We start from the raw sequence: 16,198 nt of genomic DNA on the forward strand, positions 1-16,198 counted from the left end.
ATGCTGAAGCTGAAACTCCAATACTTTGGCCACCTGATGCAAAGAACTGACTCATCTGAAAAGACCCTGATGCTGGGAAAGATTGAAGGTGGGAGGAGAAGGGGATGACAGAGGATGAGATGGTTGGATGGCATCACCGACTTGATGGACATGAGTTTGAGCAAGCTCCAGGAGTTGGTGATGGACAGGGAAGCCTGGCGTGCTGCAGTCCATGGGGTCGCAAAGAGTCAGACACAACTGAGTGACTGAACTGACTGATGCAACCTTGAAAAAAATCTCTGGGCCTCATTTTCTTTAAAATCAGAGGTTTGGGCCAGATGATTTGTAAAGTATTGCAAAGTTCTAACAGACTTTATTTTCTAATTTTTCATAGTCAAATAGACTGTATTTTCCACATGTTTCCTTGGAGGGCATGAAGAAGCATGTATTTTAAGTTGTGTGGTTATTCCAGTGAATCCAAGTCAGATCTTAAAAAGAAGACCATCTCACACCAGTCAGAATGGCACCATCAAAAAGTCTACAAACAATAAATGCTAGAGAAGGTGTGGAGAAAAGGGAACCCTCTTACACTGCTGGTGGGAATGCAAACTGGTACAGCCACTATGGAGAACAGTGTGGAGATTCCTTAAAAAACTGGAAATAGAACTGCCATACGACCCAGCAATCCCACTGCTGGGCATACACACAGAGGAAACCAGAATTGAAAGAGACACATGTACCCCAATGTTCACTGCAGCACTGTTTACAATAGCTAGGACATGGAAGCAACCTAGATGTTCATCAGCAGACAAATGGATAAGGAAGTTGTGGTACATACAGACAATGGAATACATTTGAGTCAGTTCTAATGAGGTGGATGAAACTAGGAGCCTATTATACAGAGTGAAGTAAGTCATAAAGAGAAACACAAATACTATATATTAACATATATATATGGAATTTAGATGATCCTATATGCAAGGCAGCAAAAAGAGACACAGATGTAAAGAACAGACTTTTGGACTATGTGGGAGAAGAGGGTGGGATGATTTGAGAGAATAGCATTGAAACATGTATATTACCATATGTAAAATAGATGACCAGTGCAAGTTTGATGCATGAAGCAGGGCACTCAAAGCCAGTGCTCTGGGACAACCCAGAGGGATGGGGTGGGGAGGGAGGTGGGAGAGGGGGTTCAGGATGGGGGACACATGTACACCCATGGCTGATTCATGTCGATGTATGGCAAAAACCACCACAATATGTAAAGTAATTATCCTCCAATTAAAATAAATTAAGTAATCTTAAAAAAGAAAAAAAAGACCAGAAATGGCTGTCCCACTAAACCTGACCCATTTACAGGTTTGGTATTGAAGGGGAGCTAGAAATAAGTGAGGGGAAAGACAGTGAGGTGGAGAGAAAAGAAAAACTGTTCTGGAATGCTAACTATCTCGTCAGAACTGGAGAAACCTTGCACCGGGCATATCCCAAACACTTGAAGATGACTGATTTTTTGATGACTGATTTCAGTGAAAATTAAAACCACACAAAGAAAAGTAGTATCAGGATTCCCCTTTCTCCCCCATCAAATTCTAACATGGGCAGAACCCTACCCTACAAATAAATACAATGAAATCCATTTATTTTGCTGGTGTTCATAACAAAAATAACATTTGCATTTGAAACTGAGTCATATCTGAATTTTACACCATGAATTCATGTTTTGGAGACATGATTTGACCTTTAATAAAATGAAAGTGAAAACATGGAACACAAGGAGGTGCATTTTATAAGGAGAGAATTAACTTCTAAATTCCTACATGAGATGCAAGCCATTTACAGCCAAAATTACCCCAGGAAAACATTCTAAATTACTCTTGAAGCACATTATACATGATTTTGTATACGAAACATTATACAAGCATAGGGATGTGTGAACATTTTATATATGTGATAATGTACAATATATGAATTATATGAAACTAAAATTTTACACTTTTTTCTCCTTTTTGCCAGATGCATATAGTTGAAATCTACATAAATTAAATGTACATATGCTGGAACTCTGTTGAACTAGAATAAGCACTGGCCATGAAAAGCTCTTCAGGTATGTGTCACCTGGGAACCTACTCGGGCCTTAGCTGACTCCTCAACGAAATGAGGAAGATATAGGTAACATTCACTTTTCTTTGGTTCAAAGTCATAAAGGGTCAAAAGGGGTATTAATTTTATAAAAGTGAGCTTCTTTAGAATCATCCATTCAATGAATTCTGCAATTCTTTTCTTTGTCCAGAATTCATCCACTTGACTAGGTTTACCCAGTCCATGACCACAATACAGATCTAATTCTGAGGCTCACAAAGAATGCTATAAAGGGCCCTTTGCTGGTGAAACAAATTCCTCTGTCTTCTCAACAACACCCTCTCCTCTGAAATGCAAGGGCCTTTGGGGTGGTGAGGGCATGAAAGAGTATTTACAACATCTCTTCCTGAAAATTTTCAGGCCAAAAATTGGAAAGGTTTTACTGAATGACAACTTTTATATGACCTGGTCAACAAAACTCTATTTGTGTCTCAGCCTTTAAACCTCTTAAATCCAAAATAAATCCTGCAAGAAGTGTCCCATGCCTGTCTACAGTTTTAAGTAATCCTGTTTCCAAAAGTATGCTTTGGGGAGAGATACTAACTCTGAAAGATATGTTGAAATGCTTCTCTTCTAAGTCACTTATAGTGTAGATTCACTTCTGTATGTTCCGTTAGTTATGTGTCTTCCTTCCAGCTTTTGAACATGTCATTTTAAAAGCTGTGCTCAATTGGGAAGACCCAGAGGGATGGGATGGAGAGGGAGGTGGGAGGGGGGATCAGGATGGGGAACACATGTAAATCCATGGCTGATTCATGTCAATGTATGGCAAAAACCACTACAATATTGTAATTAGCCTCCAACTAATAAAAATAAATGGAAAAAAAAAGAAAAATAAATAAATAAATAAAAGCTGTGCTCAGCGCAAACCTTCCAGCAGGTACCTGGATGTCTTCAGAGGCCTACTCCTGTCTACCTATCACCTTGTTGAACAAGGGGAGACTAGACTAGTTCATTTCTTTCCTGAGACCTCCTACCACTCTTGTCATCTTTCCCTTCAGAAAAAGAGCTTGGGCATTAAAGTCAGGCCTGGGATCAAATCCTGCTCTATCATTCAGTGACTAGCCAAGTGACTACAAAATTTAAATTGCAACTGTTTAAAATTACAACTCTGTCCCCTACACCTCAAGTTCATGGTTTCTCCTAACCTTGTTCTAGTTTTAATTTTTTCCATAGAACGTCTCACTTAACATATTTTCTTACTATTATATAATTATAAATGTAATATAAATAACATGACTTCATATATACATATATATTTATGTTATTTAGCTCCTATGCCTAGAACATGAACTCCATGAGGGAATAGATCTGAGTTTACTTTCTCAAAAGCTTAGAACAGTCCCTGACACATAGTAGGTACTCAACAAATACTTGTTAAGCAAATTAAGAGATGGGAGTCACTCAGGATATAAATAATTAAAATTATTTTTTAAACCTTTCTGGCCTCCTTCTTACACATCTGTCCTAAAGAAAGAGGTTACGCTTGTTTCTATACAATGACTCAGCTTTGAGTACACATATTCCCCCTACATCTCAGGGAATATAAGATGAAACTTATGTTATAGTCCTCTGCCAGGAATCATGCACTTCCATGATTATGGAACAAACAGCCTATGATCTTTATTGCAATATAGCTCATAGATATTAAGAAATAAAACAACTGTGTTTTTAATCGGAAAATTTCAACTCTAACTAAAGTGTGCATGACCATGACATACTAACAAATGAGGGGAAAAAATTAAAGGTACAATTGAAATTATTAAAATATTGGGAATGAAATCCTGGTCAATTTTACCCTGTGTCAGTTCCAGTCATGTACACTGAGTCTGTAAGACACCTCATCTACGTTGTTGGAATGAGAGGAGGTTCTATTATAGAATAATGGCCATCAGTTTCCTCCCTTTCACTTCTTAAGGCTCCATCCCTCTATAATTCTAACTCATCCAGACTTCCAGATGCCATGATTTTCTTCTTGTGCAACTCCAATCTTTTTGGCATCATCCTTTTTATTCAACATAACCTTTGTTCTTTGGATTATGGATATCAAAATTTAAGAAGGCATCCTTTCCTACTTGCTGTAGGATGCCTCTTATACTTGGTCTGACTTTTAAATATTTTGGATGCACAAGTCAGTGATGAATTCTATTTCTCCCTTACCATCTCTTCCCTCTCCCTCTCTATCCTCCCTCTTCTCCTTCTCCTTATTGATTAGACTGTGTTTTACATTTTCTAAAAATCACATTTTCAGAAATCATATTTTAGTTCAACATTTTCAGCAATCAAGGTATAAGGGTACAGAATCAAGAAATGAAGACTTCTTGGAGGTAAGCAATTAGAAGGCGGCTAGCAGTTTCATAATACTAGTAGCAAGAAGAGACCAGCTAGATGTTTAATTGATAGAATCAGGGAAACGAACAGATGAGAAAGAACCTTCTGAGGGCCAGAACAAGCCTTGAAGATTGTCAACACTGTCTTTCCTGCAAAGTTCAATTTTAATGTAATCAGATTGTGGAGCTATTTTGTGAGCCTCAGGGCATTATTAAAAACAATAGCATAATCAGCTAGCAATTAGTGAAGGCTAATACTGGGTCTGATACAAAAAGAGGCAGATGGACCAAAGCTTAAAGGAGAAATCAGGGGAAAAGATAGTTGAAGACAGCCTAGTTAAAGCTACAACCATCTGTGGCAGTCAGGGAAACTATGCATGCCCAAGGCAGGACCTCGTGATGCATGACATCAGAAGCTACATACCGAGGAACAGACTTCACCAAATTAGTCCCGACAAGCCAGTAAACAAATAAATGAGCAAAAAAAAAAAAAACAACAAGCAACAACAAGCCCCAGAGGAGCATGGGAAAAATTAAAGTTACTATATTGCCTAAAATATCCAGTTTTCAACAAAAAATTACAACACATGCAAAAAAAAAAAAAAATTCACAGGGAAAACTAAGCAGACAATAGAAATTGCCTTTGAGGATTAAGAGTAGACAACAAACTGTGGGAAATTCTTAAAGAGATGGGAATACCAGACCACCTGACCTGCCTCTTGAGAAACCTGTATGCAGGCCAGGAAGCAACAGTTAGAACTGGACATGGAACAACAGACTGGTTCCAAATAGGAAAAGGAGTACGTCAAGGCTGTATACTGTCACCCTGCTTATTTAACTTACATGCAGAGTACATCATGAGAAAGGCTGGGCTGGATGAAGCACAAGCTGGAATCAAGATTGCCGGGAGAAATATCAATAACCTCAGATATGCAGATGACACCACTCTTATGGCAGAAAGCAAAGAAGAACTAAAGAGCCTCTTGATGAAAGTGAAAGAGGAGAGTGAAAAAGTTGGCTTAAAACTCAACATTCAGAAAACTAAGATCATGGCATCTGGGTCCCATCACTTCATGGCAAATAGATGGGGAAACAGTGGAAACAGTGAGACTATTTTTTTGGACTCCAAAATCACTGCAGATGGTGATTGCAGCCATGAAATTAAAAGATGCTTACTCCTTGGAAGAAAAGTTATGACCAACCTAGACAGCATATTAAAAAGCAGAGACATTACTTTGCCAACAAAGGTCTGTCTAGTCAAAGCTATGGTTTTTCCAGTAATCATGTATGGATGTGAGAGTTGGACTATAAAGAAAGCTGAGCGCCGAAGAACTGATGCTTTTGAACTGTGGTGTTGGAGAAGATTCTTGAGAGTCCCTTGGACTGCAAGGAGATCCAACCAGTCCATCCTAAAGGAAATCAGTCCTGAATATTCATTGGAAGGACTGATGCTGAAGCTGAAACTCCAATACTTTGGCCACCTGATGGGAAGAACTGACTCATTTAAAAAGACCCTGATGCTGGGAAAGATTGAAGGCAGGAGGAGAAGGGGATGACAGAGGATGAGATGGTTGGATGGCATCACCGACTCAACGGAAATGAATTTGAGTCCATCACCGGGAGAAGGTGATGGACAGGGAGGCCTGGCGTGCTGTAGTCCATGGGGTGGCAAAGAGCTGAACACGACTGAGTGACTGAACTGAACCGAACTAGCAGACAAGTATTTCAAATCAATTATTATACATATATATAAAACACTTCACTGAATAAGAACAGAATACATTTTCTTCTCAAGAGCACACAGAGCATTTTTCAAGACAAACCATATGCTAGAGCATTAAAAAAAAAAAAAAGCCTCAATAAGTTTTAAAAGGATTGCAATCATGCTAAGTATGTCCTTCAACCACAAATTCAAGTAGGAATAATTAAGAGAAGGAAATATGAGAAACTCACAAATAAGCAGAAATTAAACAACATATTCCTAAATGACATATATGTTAAAAAGTATAATTAGAAAATTCTTTGAGATGACTGAAAACAAAAGCACAACATAGCAAAACTCACAAGATGGAACTAAAGCAGTACTCACAGGGAAATCTATAGCTTCATTAGCAAAGGATAAAGAGTTCAAATGAATAACACTTTCACCTTAGGAAACTAGAAAAAGAAGACCAAAATAAATCTAAATCAGAAGGCAAGGAAAAAATAAAGACTAAAGCAGAAATAAATGGAAAGAACAGAAAACAATAGAGAAAGTAAAAAAAAAAAAAATTGATTCTTTGAAGAGACCAATAAAACAGAAAATCTTAGTGAGACTGACCAAGCAAAAAGAGACTCAAATTACTAAAATCAGAAATAAAAGGATGCATCGCTAACAAAGAAATTTCAAAATATTTTTTTAATAAATATATTTCATATATATGTATATGTTACAATCAACTTTAGGCTAACAAATTAGATAAACTAGATGAATGGACAAGTTTCAAGAAAGACACAAACTATCAAGGATACCACGATACAACTACTCAAGAAGTAAAAAATCTGAATAGAACTATAGCAAGAAAGAAGACTGAATTAGTCATTTTAAAACTGCCTACAAAGAAAAAAGCCCAGGCTCAGATGGTTTCACTGATGAATTCTACTACACATTTGAAGAATTAACATCAATCCTTCACACAAACTCCTCCACAAAATAGAAGAGGAGATAATACTTCCTATCTCATCCTATGAGGTCGATTTTAAAATAATACCAAAGACATCACAAGAAAGAAAACTACAGACTAATATCCTTTATGAATATAAATATAAAAATCCTCAAAAAGTAGCAAAATGAAGCCAACAACAGATAAAATGGATTATATGCCATGACCAAGTGGGATTTATCCCAGAAATGTAAGATTGGTTTAACATCTGAAATCAATCAATGTAATACACCACATTAGTAGAATAAAGAACAAACAATAACATGATCATCCTAACAGATACAGAAAAGCATTTGACAAAAGTCCAACACTCTTTCATGGTAAAAAAACACCCAAGAAAGTAGGCACAGAAGAGAAATTCCTCAATTTGATGAGGGATAGTTAACACATAAACAAACAACTAATATACTTAATGGGAAAAGACTGAATGCTTCCCCCTAATATTAGGAATTAGACAAAGATGTCTACTCTGACCACTTCTATTTTTCAACACTGTATTAGAGGTTCTAGACAGGACAATGAAGCAAGAAAAAGAAAAAAAAGGTAGCCAGATTGGAAAGAAAGAAGCATGTTCTTGTTTATATTTAATACAAAGTCCCAGGGAATCCACTAAAAACCATTAAAATAAACAAGTTTATCAAGGTTCACAACATGAGATCAGTATATAAAAGTCAATATATACAAGCAATGAACAATCCAAAATGCAATTGAGAAAACAATTCTATTTAATATAGTGTCAAAAGTATTTGGGAATAAATTAGGAATAACTTTAACAAGTATTTCCATGTATGTTATTACAAAGCACTGTTGAAATGAAAGATCTAAACAAATGGAAAGACATCACACATTCATGGAATTAAAGATGCAATATTGTTAAGATTGCAATAGTAACTAAATTGATCCACAAACTCAAGGCAATCCCTACCAAAATTCCAGCTCTTTTTTTTTGGTAGAAATTGACAAGCTGATTCTAAAATTCATATGGAAATTCAAGGGACCCAGAATAGTCACAACAATCTTGAAAATGAAGAAAGCTGGAGAACTCACACTTTCCAGTTTCAAAGCTTTCTACAAAGCTATATTGATCAAAACTGTGTCATCCTGATATAAGGATAGACATATAGATCATTGGATAGAATCAAGAGTTTAGAAATAAACCTTCATATTTATGGTCAATTGATTTTTCATAAGGGTGCCAAGAAAACTCAATGAGAGGAAGTCTTTTTAACAAATGGTGCTGGGATAATTAGATAGCCACATGCAATAAAATGAATTTGGACACCTACCGCACACTATCCACAAAAATTAATTCAAAATGGATCAGACACCTAAATGTAAGAGCTGAAACTATAAAATTTTCAGAGGAAAACACAGGAATAAATCTTCACAGTTTGGGGTTAGGCAATGGCTTCTTAGATACAACACCAAAACTCAAAGCAAAAGCATTAATCTTTTATTCTGACTGAGTAAAAGGAGCCAGAGACAAAAGATCACACACTGTATGAGTCCTTTTCTATAAATGTCCAGAATAGACAAATCTACTAAGACCAAAATGTCTAATCTGCGGGGATGGGAAGAGAATGGGAAGTGACTGGTAATAGGTATGTGAAGTTCCTTTTTCAGGTGATGAAAATATTCTAAATTTAGATTGTGGGGATAGTTGTACATTTTGAATATACCAAATTCAATGAATTATATACTTTAAGTGAGTGAATTATATGGTATTTGAATGATATTTCAATTAAGCTGTTAAATATAGTAATGGATTTAGAGAAAAGGATATGATCTGCTTAGAAAGGTAAGTCACTTATATATCATTAGGGACAAAATCATCTACACTGCATCTTCACTGCCACTTTAGTGAACAGTCTGATTACTTACCTGCTCCCATTCCTGCTTTGTTAATTGTTCAGAAAAGGATCCACTTGTTCTGATTCCCAATAAACTGGTTGTACCCAGTTTATTTTTCTTCTCAGCACAGTCTCCATCCATTGGAATTGGTGGCATCAGCACAGATCTCATCTACAAAATAAATTCATGCTTTGGCCAAACCCTATGCTTAGTGTGCTACATGTAGAAACTTCAGCACTAGTTGCTATTTTGTCTATATTATTGTGCCTCAACTCAATGGAAAATACATGACCACCTGTTCCATCTCACCTACCTCCTTCATCTTACTGATGCACTGATCTCTATAAACTGAGCCTGTTAAGCTCTGTTTGTACATTTTTCAACTAGAGACACTGTCTTACAGGGAAAGTTCCCCATTAGAGTTTCTGAAAGACCCCAGAGGCACAGATGTCAGTGGAGACATGTTCTTTGGCGTTATGACGGGAAATGGAAGATGCTAAGGGAAAACTAGTCTCCCTCTGACCCTTTATCTATACATGGACCTAAGAGAGAACTAATAGGCTTGGAGTTCAGAAACACCTCTTAAGAGGATGACTGCTTTTCTTTTTGTTGTGTTTTCCAGGAGAAATGAGAGAAAGTACATCTATGTCCAAGGAAGTTCACAAAGGGGACATAAATTGAAAACTTTGGAAGCCTTCTGACAAGTGCACTGGGTTCTCAGTCTGACCTGCCAACAACTGAACATTACATCTAATCCTAGTAACAAAGGTGATGTATTTCTCTGGAAACAAAATGTCTTTCTGATAGTACATCAATTACTATAATCCCTTCTATGTTCCCTTACATAATTTGAGACTGCAATTTTATACTTGTTTCTTTGTAGCACCACACCTTTATACAAAACAATTTGAAGCAATGGTTCTATCACATTGGAAGCCTTAGTTCAGTGATGAATAATTCTCTGAGGTAGGCACTTAAGTTTCTTCTATAAACTAAGGTGTATATAAAATCTTACCTTTATTTTTCAAAAATAAAAGCAAACCATATTCTGAGGTCCTATCTCATTGAGATGGCTGGAATTCAATTTCAGCTATTATTAGTGAGCTGGGCTTCCCTGATGGCTCAGAGGTTAAAGCGTCTGCCTGCAATGCGGGAGACCTGGGTTCGATCCCTGGGTCGGGAAGATCCCCTGGAGAAGGAAATGGCAACCCACTCCAGTATTCTCGCCTGGAGAATCCCATGGATGGAGGAGCCTGGTGGGCTACAGTCCATGGGGTCGCAAAGAGTCAGACACGACTAAGCGACTTCACTTCACTTCACAGCCTACCTCCCTGTCTCCCCCCCAGCAAATGTCTCCAGGTCTTAGGCAGAGCAAAGTATTTTGGGAGGACACTCTGGACTTAGGTCTACACAACTCACTTCTGATAAGGTCATCGGGCAGGACAAAGCCACACAGTCTCTTAAGTACTGTGGCTCTTCTGTTTTCAAGGCCATGTGGGATCAGGACACTTTGCCCAGTCCCTACTGGGTGCCACATCATCATTTTCTCCTGGGGGTCCTACTAGCCATCTCTTCCCATAACCTCTGCCAAGGAGTTTGAAGAATACTAAACCAGAGGCTTAAGTATTATAGTCTTCCTTCTCTGTCCCTCTGCATTCACCATCCCCCCTTCCCAACCTGCCCACCTTACAAAATACCTTTAATGAACCTGCAGTGGAGGTTGTCATTGAGTTCCCCCAATTCTACCCCTCCCCCATGAACAACTAAATCATACAGCAGGTGTGAACCAGGAAGCATGTTCATCCCTATATTTGGAGGTCCAAACAGACGGGCAAGTGGGGGTTATAAAACTAACTTGAAAATCTGTTTTTGTATCTCATCTGGTAGAGTTCCAAAAGGCTTAAACCTACTACTTTCATTACAGTTCAATTATATTTCACACAAAGAACATGTGCTACCAGTTCAACTTCATTCTAGCAGGGTAGACAAAAAACATACAAGTCAAATTTCTACCTTTAAAGCCAGTCTTAACAGTATGTGGAACAATGATCCCCGAAGTGGGTGAAATGTGAGGTATCCTGGGAAAATTTCTGGCCTCAAAATTTCTCCCCAAGGTCTCTCTTGGTGACTGAAATTTAAACCTCAGTTTTAAGTATCATGAAAAAGAGGACGGAGTTGGAGAAGAGAGCTTTATGTTCAGAGCTTACTCTCTGCCATATTTTTCATCTAGGTGGTTATATTTAATCTTCCCAGCAATCCAATATGGTAGGTATTTTTTAGCTTTAGTGCATAGATGTGGGAACTGAGGCTTAAAAATCATTGGTACCTTACCCAGTCACCCAGCCAGGAAGGGGTAGAAGCAGTATGTAATAGATGTAATGTTAGCTACATCTGTCTGATGTCAGAGCTTCACAGTGTTTAGTAGGTTAAGGTGGCTCTCACTTTAGGGTCTCCACAGAAATAGTAATGGACATTTCAGAGAAACGCTGTTAATATCTCAAAAAGCCCGAGAGAGGACTGGCTTCTCAGGCTAACCTCAGGAAAGGAAAAGTTTTCAATCTGATCAATTAGTAGTGGCTGCCACGGCTGATTAGTGCTGTTGTCACAGGGCCAGTGGTGGTGGATTGCCGCCTTCCCACCATGCGCTTGCCAATATTTGACTGACAAAAACATCATGTTCCCTTGCTCTTGGCTAGAATCATATCCACTCATTATGTTAACAATTACTGTCTCATGTTGATTCAAACATCTTATTGGCTTGACTATTTGCTGAGATCCTAAGAAAGGTACCTTAAATTCGGGTGGCCTTAAAATTTATTGCAACTGGGATACTTCTGAGAGTAAAGGGAGGTGGTATTAACACCTACACCAAGACAACAGGTGTAAACCAGGAAGTATGGTCATCACTGGGTGAGGCTGGGGAGGGGGTATGTAAAATCAGTACAGAATCAGGAAAGGAGTTGTAAAAAAAGTTTTTATCCAGTTTTACCTTAGGTTTGCCCTACCTCAGTCTTAAATCTCTTAGGAAATATTCAACAAACATTAATACTGACTACATCTTAGGTGCTGGAGTTATATCAGTGAACTAGAGAAGCAGGGGAAGGTGGTAAACAAATAGTACCACAATTGCTTATTTAATTTTGCTAACTGTTATGAAGGATAGGTACAAGGGGCTTGAGAGCATACGGACGGGGACCTGATCTAGTCTGGAGGTCATGGAGGGCTTTCCAGGGGAGGGGTATGTTTAAGCTGAAATTAGAAGAATGAGAAGGAGTTGGCGACAATATAATCATTCATAGGTATTTAAAGGTATAAGGACTCTTGAAAACTCAAGGTGAACAGGAATCACATGTCCACATCAAATTAAATTCTAGTTCTAGATTCCCCTTGCATAGATTGGTAGGAATCTGCTTAACAGTCCTGAGGAGCAAGGTTCAGGTTTCTCACTAGGACTGCACATGATCACCGGGCTCAGAGCTGCCACTGGTTGTCATGCCCAGGTGGTTCCCCTAGTCTGGGGGCATTGGCTGGGCTCTTGACATGCGGAAGGCAATTCCAGTCACTCTGCAAAGCCCCACCAAAGAAGCCTTTCACCAAGCCTCAGAGCTTCAGGCCCCACACAGCCATTTCCCTCAGAGGGTCGATACATATTCCTGCTCTGCTTCTGCTGTATTGAATATCGTTACTTAGGATTAAAATATTAAACTACCCCCCCCCAAAAAAATATCCTGAGCCATTTGGAATATATATGGGAAATCACACCAATTCACAAACTGCTGTATGATTCTACTTCTATAAGGCTCCTAGAGGAGTCAAATTCTTAGAGCTATAACACAGAATGGTGGCTGCCAAGGGCTGGGGAAGGTGGAACTGGGAATTAGTGTTTAATGGGTAGTTTCAGTTTGGGAAAATGGAAAGTTTTAGAAATAGATGGTGGTGACAGTAGTGACGGTTGCACAATAATGTGAAAGTACTTAATGCCACTGAACTGCACACTTAAAAATCGTTAAAGGGGTAAACTTTATGTTGGTATATTTTAAAACATTAATTAATTAGAAATTTTAACTTTTCAAAAATCAGGATTTTTCACTTTTAGAAACTATTATGAAATGCCAATATTTTCCCACTTTCACCATGAATTTTTAAAAATATATTTTCCATATATAGACGTTGTCAATTTAGTTCTTTATCATGCAATCATGGATTTTCTTAAAATTTTTACTCATTTTTTCAGAGTTACAGCAATCATTAAAACACGGATCTATATAAAACAATACATGAAAGGAGGTATGTATCCCTTTGTAAATCTCTGAGACGACATTCATGCAAACATTGTTTCTTACTTTGTTTCTTTCTAAACGGTGGAGTAAATTCAAGTCTGTGGACTCTGATATCCCTCCATGTATGACCAGGACTTCATTGTCAATGATTGTACCAATTGGGAGCCAGGTATAAACCTCTTCCAAGATTTGTAAGATTTTTTTTCCGTGCAGCTGTAAGTAAGAGCTTGAGTAAGTTTGTTTTTCTGATAGCTTCAATTTTACTGAATAGTCCCAACATATGGACAAAAACCAACAGTTTTCATGCCACCCAAACTAGGTCAGGATGGACACACTAACCAACAAGCATGCATTAATCACGTCTTTTAAATTTTTTTTGATACTTTGACTTGCTGACCCAGGGGAAGAGACTGCCCCTCCCAAGACTAGTTAATTCCTAGAGATAGTAAGAAGTTGTCTTTTGTATGTAAAAGGGGGTGCCTTTTATATGCAAATCAACCTACCCAGAGCCCATCCTCCCAACTAGTCCTTTACAGATTTAACCAGCCTGCCAATGCAGGAGACATGAGAGACGTGGGTTCCATCCCTGGGTCAGGAAGATTCCCCTGGAGGAGGGCATGGCAACCCACTCCAGTATTCTTGCCTGGAGAATCCCACAGACAGAGGAGCCTGGTGGGCTACAGTCCATGGGGTCACAAAGAGTCAGACAACTGAGTACAGCACACCCAGGGCCACTATTTCCTGCTCCAATCACCCCAGGGCCAGCCAGATACCAGGCAACTGTGGACAGCTTGTAAGTCCCAGAGCCTGCTGAAATTACTCAAATGAGCCAATTCTACATCTGCTTACACTGCCTCACCCATTTCTTCCTGAGAAAACCACAATAAAGACTCTTGCCACTGCCTCTGACTGACCCTGAGGTGCAGCCCCATATGGTGTGGTGTACCACTGACTTCAGTTTCTAAGGAATTGTGAGTAAAAACTTTTCCCTTCATGACAGTCATTTCCATGTTTTACCAAACCTGAGTAAAACAAATCCCAGGTATCTTTGAAATAACAGAGTTTGTATCTGTGTTAAAACTCACACAGAAGTTACAATGAAAAAGCTTGGTTTAGTCCAGAAAGAAAAACAGGTCTTCACCATGGCCAGGGCTTCCTTTTGTGCTTTTATTGGCCCAGATTCTGATTAATTCTCCCATCATCCTTCTTGAAGCTTTTCCTTTTTTAAACTTCTATGTATAAACAGCAAAGAGGATGTAAAAAAAAAAAGTAGATGAGTCTTACCTTATATTTATGTAAAATTTCTTTCGTGAAGCCATACCTGAAAAAAACAATGGGATTTCAACTCTGTCACTGAATGCTGAAAGAGTTCCCTGTAACTCCCACTTACGTGAGTCAAGTCATGCAAAAAAGCAAGTCCTTAACATCTATCACAAGTATCAAGAACTCAAGCAACTAGACTTCAGTTGGAACTATTACTTACTCAAGTCTTTGCTAGGCACTATGGGAAAGAACAAAGGCAGCTGATGATGTCATCCCTACCCTCAAGGAGTTTAGAGTATAGCTGGGAAAAGAAGATAAATTTTCATGAAACCAATACAAGACAACTTAAGAAATATGTGGTAGGCACTGGTGTCTAAGTACTGCAAGTATCCACAGTGTGCTGTGGCCACTGAGGGAAGGTGTGTGGGAGAATGCTTTTCATTTATATAGAATTTCTCAGACATCCTATACCTTATGGTAAATGAATGATTAGGAGGGAAAAAAGACCAAACAAAGAAAAGCCTAGAAGGTAATAAGTTGGTTCTTAATACTCTCTCTGACATAGCTCATGTAATGGTATTGAAGGTTTTAATAAAAAGTATCAGGAAGTTTAATGCCTGAATAGCAGTCACTAAAAGGGATTTAATGATGAGATTTTTTCCCAATACTTTCTTTGCCTTAAGATAATAATATATATCTTGAAGTATAATAATATATCTTGAATAATATATACCCAACAAAGTGAAGTCAGAATGCAGCATACTCACTCCAGGTTTCCACACAAATCATGTCATGTGAAGCTTCTACAGTGTAAGTGATGTTTCCTAAAATGAACTCAGTCCTGCCTATTCAACAGCACCTCAAATCAGCTTACCCCCAACTGAACTCATCATTCTCCCTCAGCCCACCTTTCTGCTCTTATCATGTCCCCAATATCAGTGATATTGCAAATTCAACCTAGGAACCTGGAGGTCATCTTGATTCTCTCTTCTTTCAAGTCCTCCATATCATGTTACCAAGCCTTAAAAAATGCCTAAACTCCTCTTGAATCTATCTACTTCTTTGTGTCTCCATCTCCCAGTCTAAGTTAGAACCCATCATCTATCTCTTCAACTCTTATATTTCCTACTGGCATTCCCATATCCATTCTTGTCCCTCACCAAACTACTCTTATTGCTGCATCTTACAACACAAATTTTATAATACTCTTCAATGATTTTCTCCTGTCCTCAGAAGAAAGCTCAAATTCCTCTGCAATAATTTCTTACGTCTCCAGCCCTATCAGGTACCATCCTGTTCTTCAGTTTATGCTTCTCCTATTCTGAACTTCTCTCAAGTCTAAAAAGTCCTTTCTCAAGCTCTGCCTAAATTGTCTTCACTGTGGAACACTGTTTCCCATCCACTCCTGCCATGGTCCTCTCTTGGTTTCCTAATTCATCCTTCAGGTCTCAGGCTAATGCCATATTTCTACGGGAGAACCTTCCAACCACCCCTCAGACAGGCTGGATCTCCCTCTTTACAAATTCATCACACTTGAAAAACCTGCTCAACTTGTGTCTTCCCTGCTAGATGTAAATTCTAGGAGGGCAGGAGCCATGTCTCTTTCAGTAACCATTCAGCACTAGATGCTGAAGCTGAAGCTCCAACACTT

The 16,198-nt window shown here is 38.5% G+C and overlaps 1 protein-coding gene across 5 annotated transcripts in view; it reads right to left on the minus strand.

Moving 5' to 3' along the window:
• PPEF1 (protein phosphatase with EF-hand domain 1) overlaps positions 1-16,198 on the minus strand; it is a 140,443-nt gene that overhangs the window by 18,505 nt on the left and 105,740 nt on the right. For 4 of the 5 annotated variants that reach the window (XM_070464633.1, XM_020891255.2, XM_020891256.2 and 1 more), the window contains 3 exons: positions 14,569-14,605; positions 13,348-13,497; positions 9,035-9,175 (listed from right to left, as the gene is read on the minus strand). In XM_070464633.1, the coding sequence (XP_070320734.1) occupies positions 9,035-9,175; positions 13,348-13,497; positions 14,569-14,605 (328 nt within the window). The remainder of the gene's footprint in view (positions 1-9,034; positions 9,176-13,347; positions 13,498-14,568; positions 14,606-16,198) is intronic. The other variant, XM_070464634.1, reaches the window with a different exon arrangement.

This window comes from Odocoileus virginianus, unplaced genomic scaffold, assembly GCF_023699985.2.
Source record: "Odocoileus virginianus isolate 20LAN1187 ecotype Illinois unplaced genomic scaffold, Ovbor_1.2 Unplaced_Contig_38, whole genome shotgun sequence".
NCBI classification, from domain to species: domain Eukaryota; kingdom Metazoa; phylum Chordata; class Mammalia; order Artiodactyla; family Cervidae; genus Odocoileus; species Odocoileus virginianus.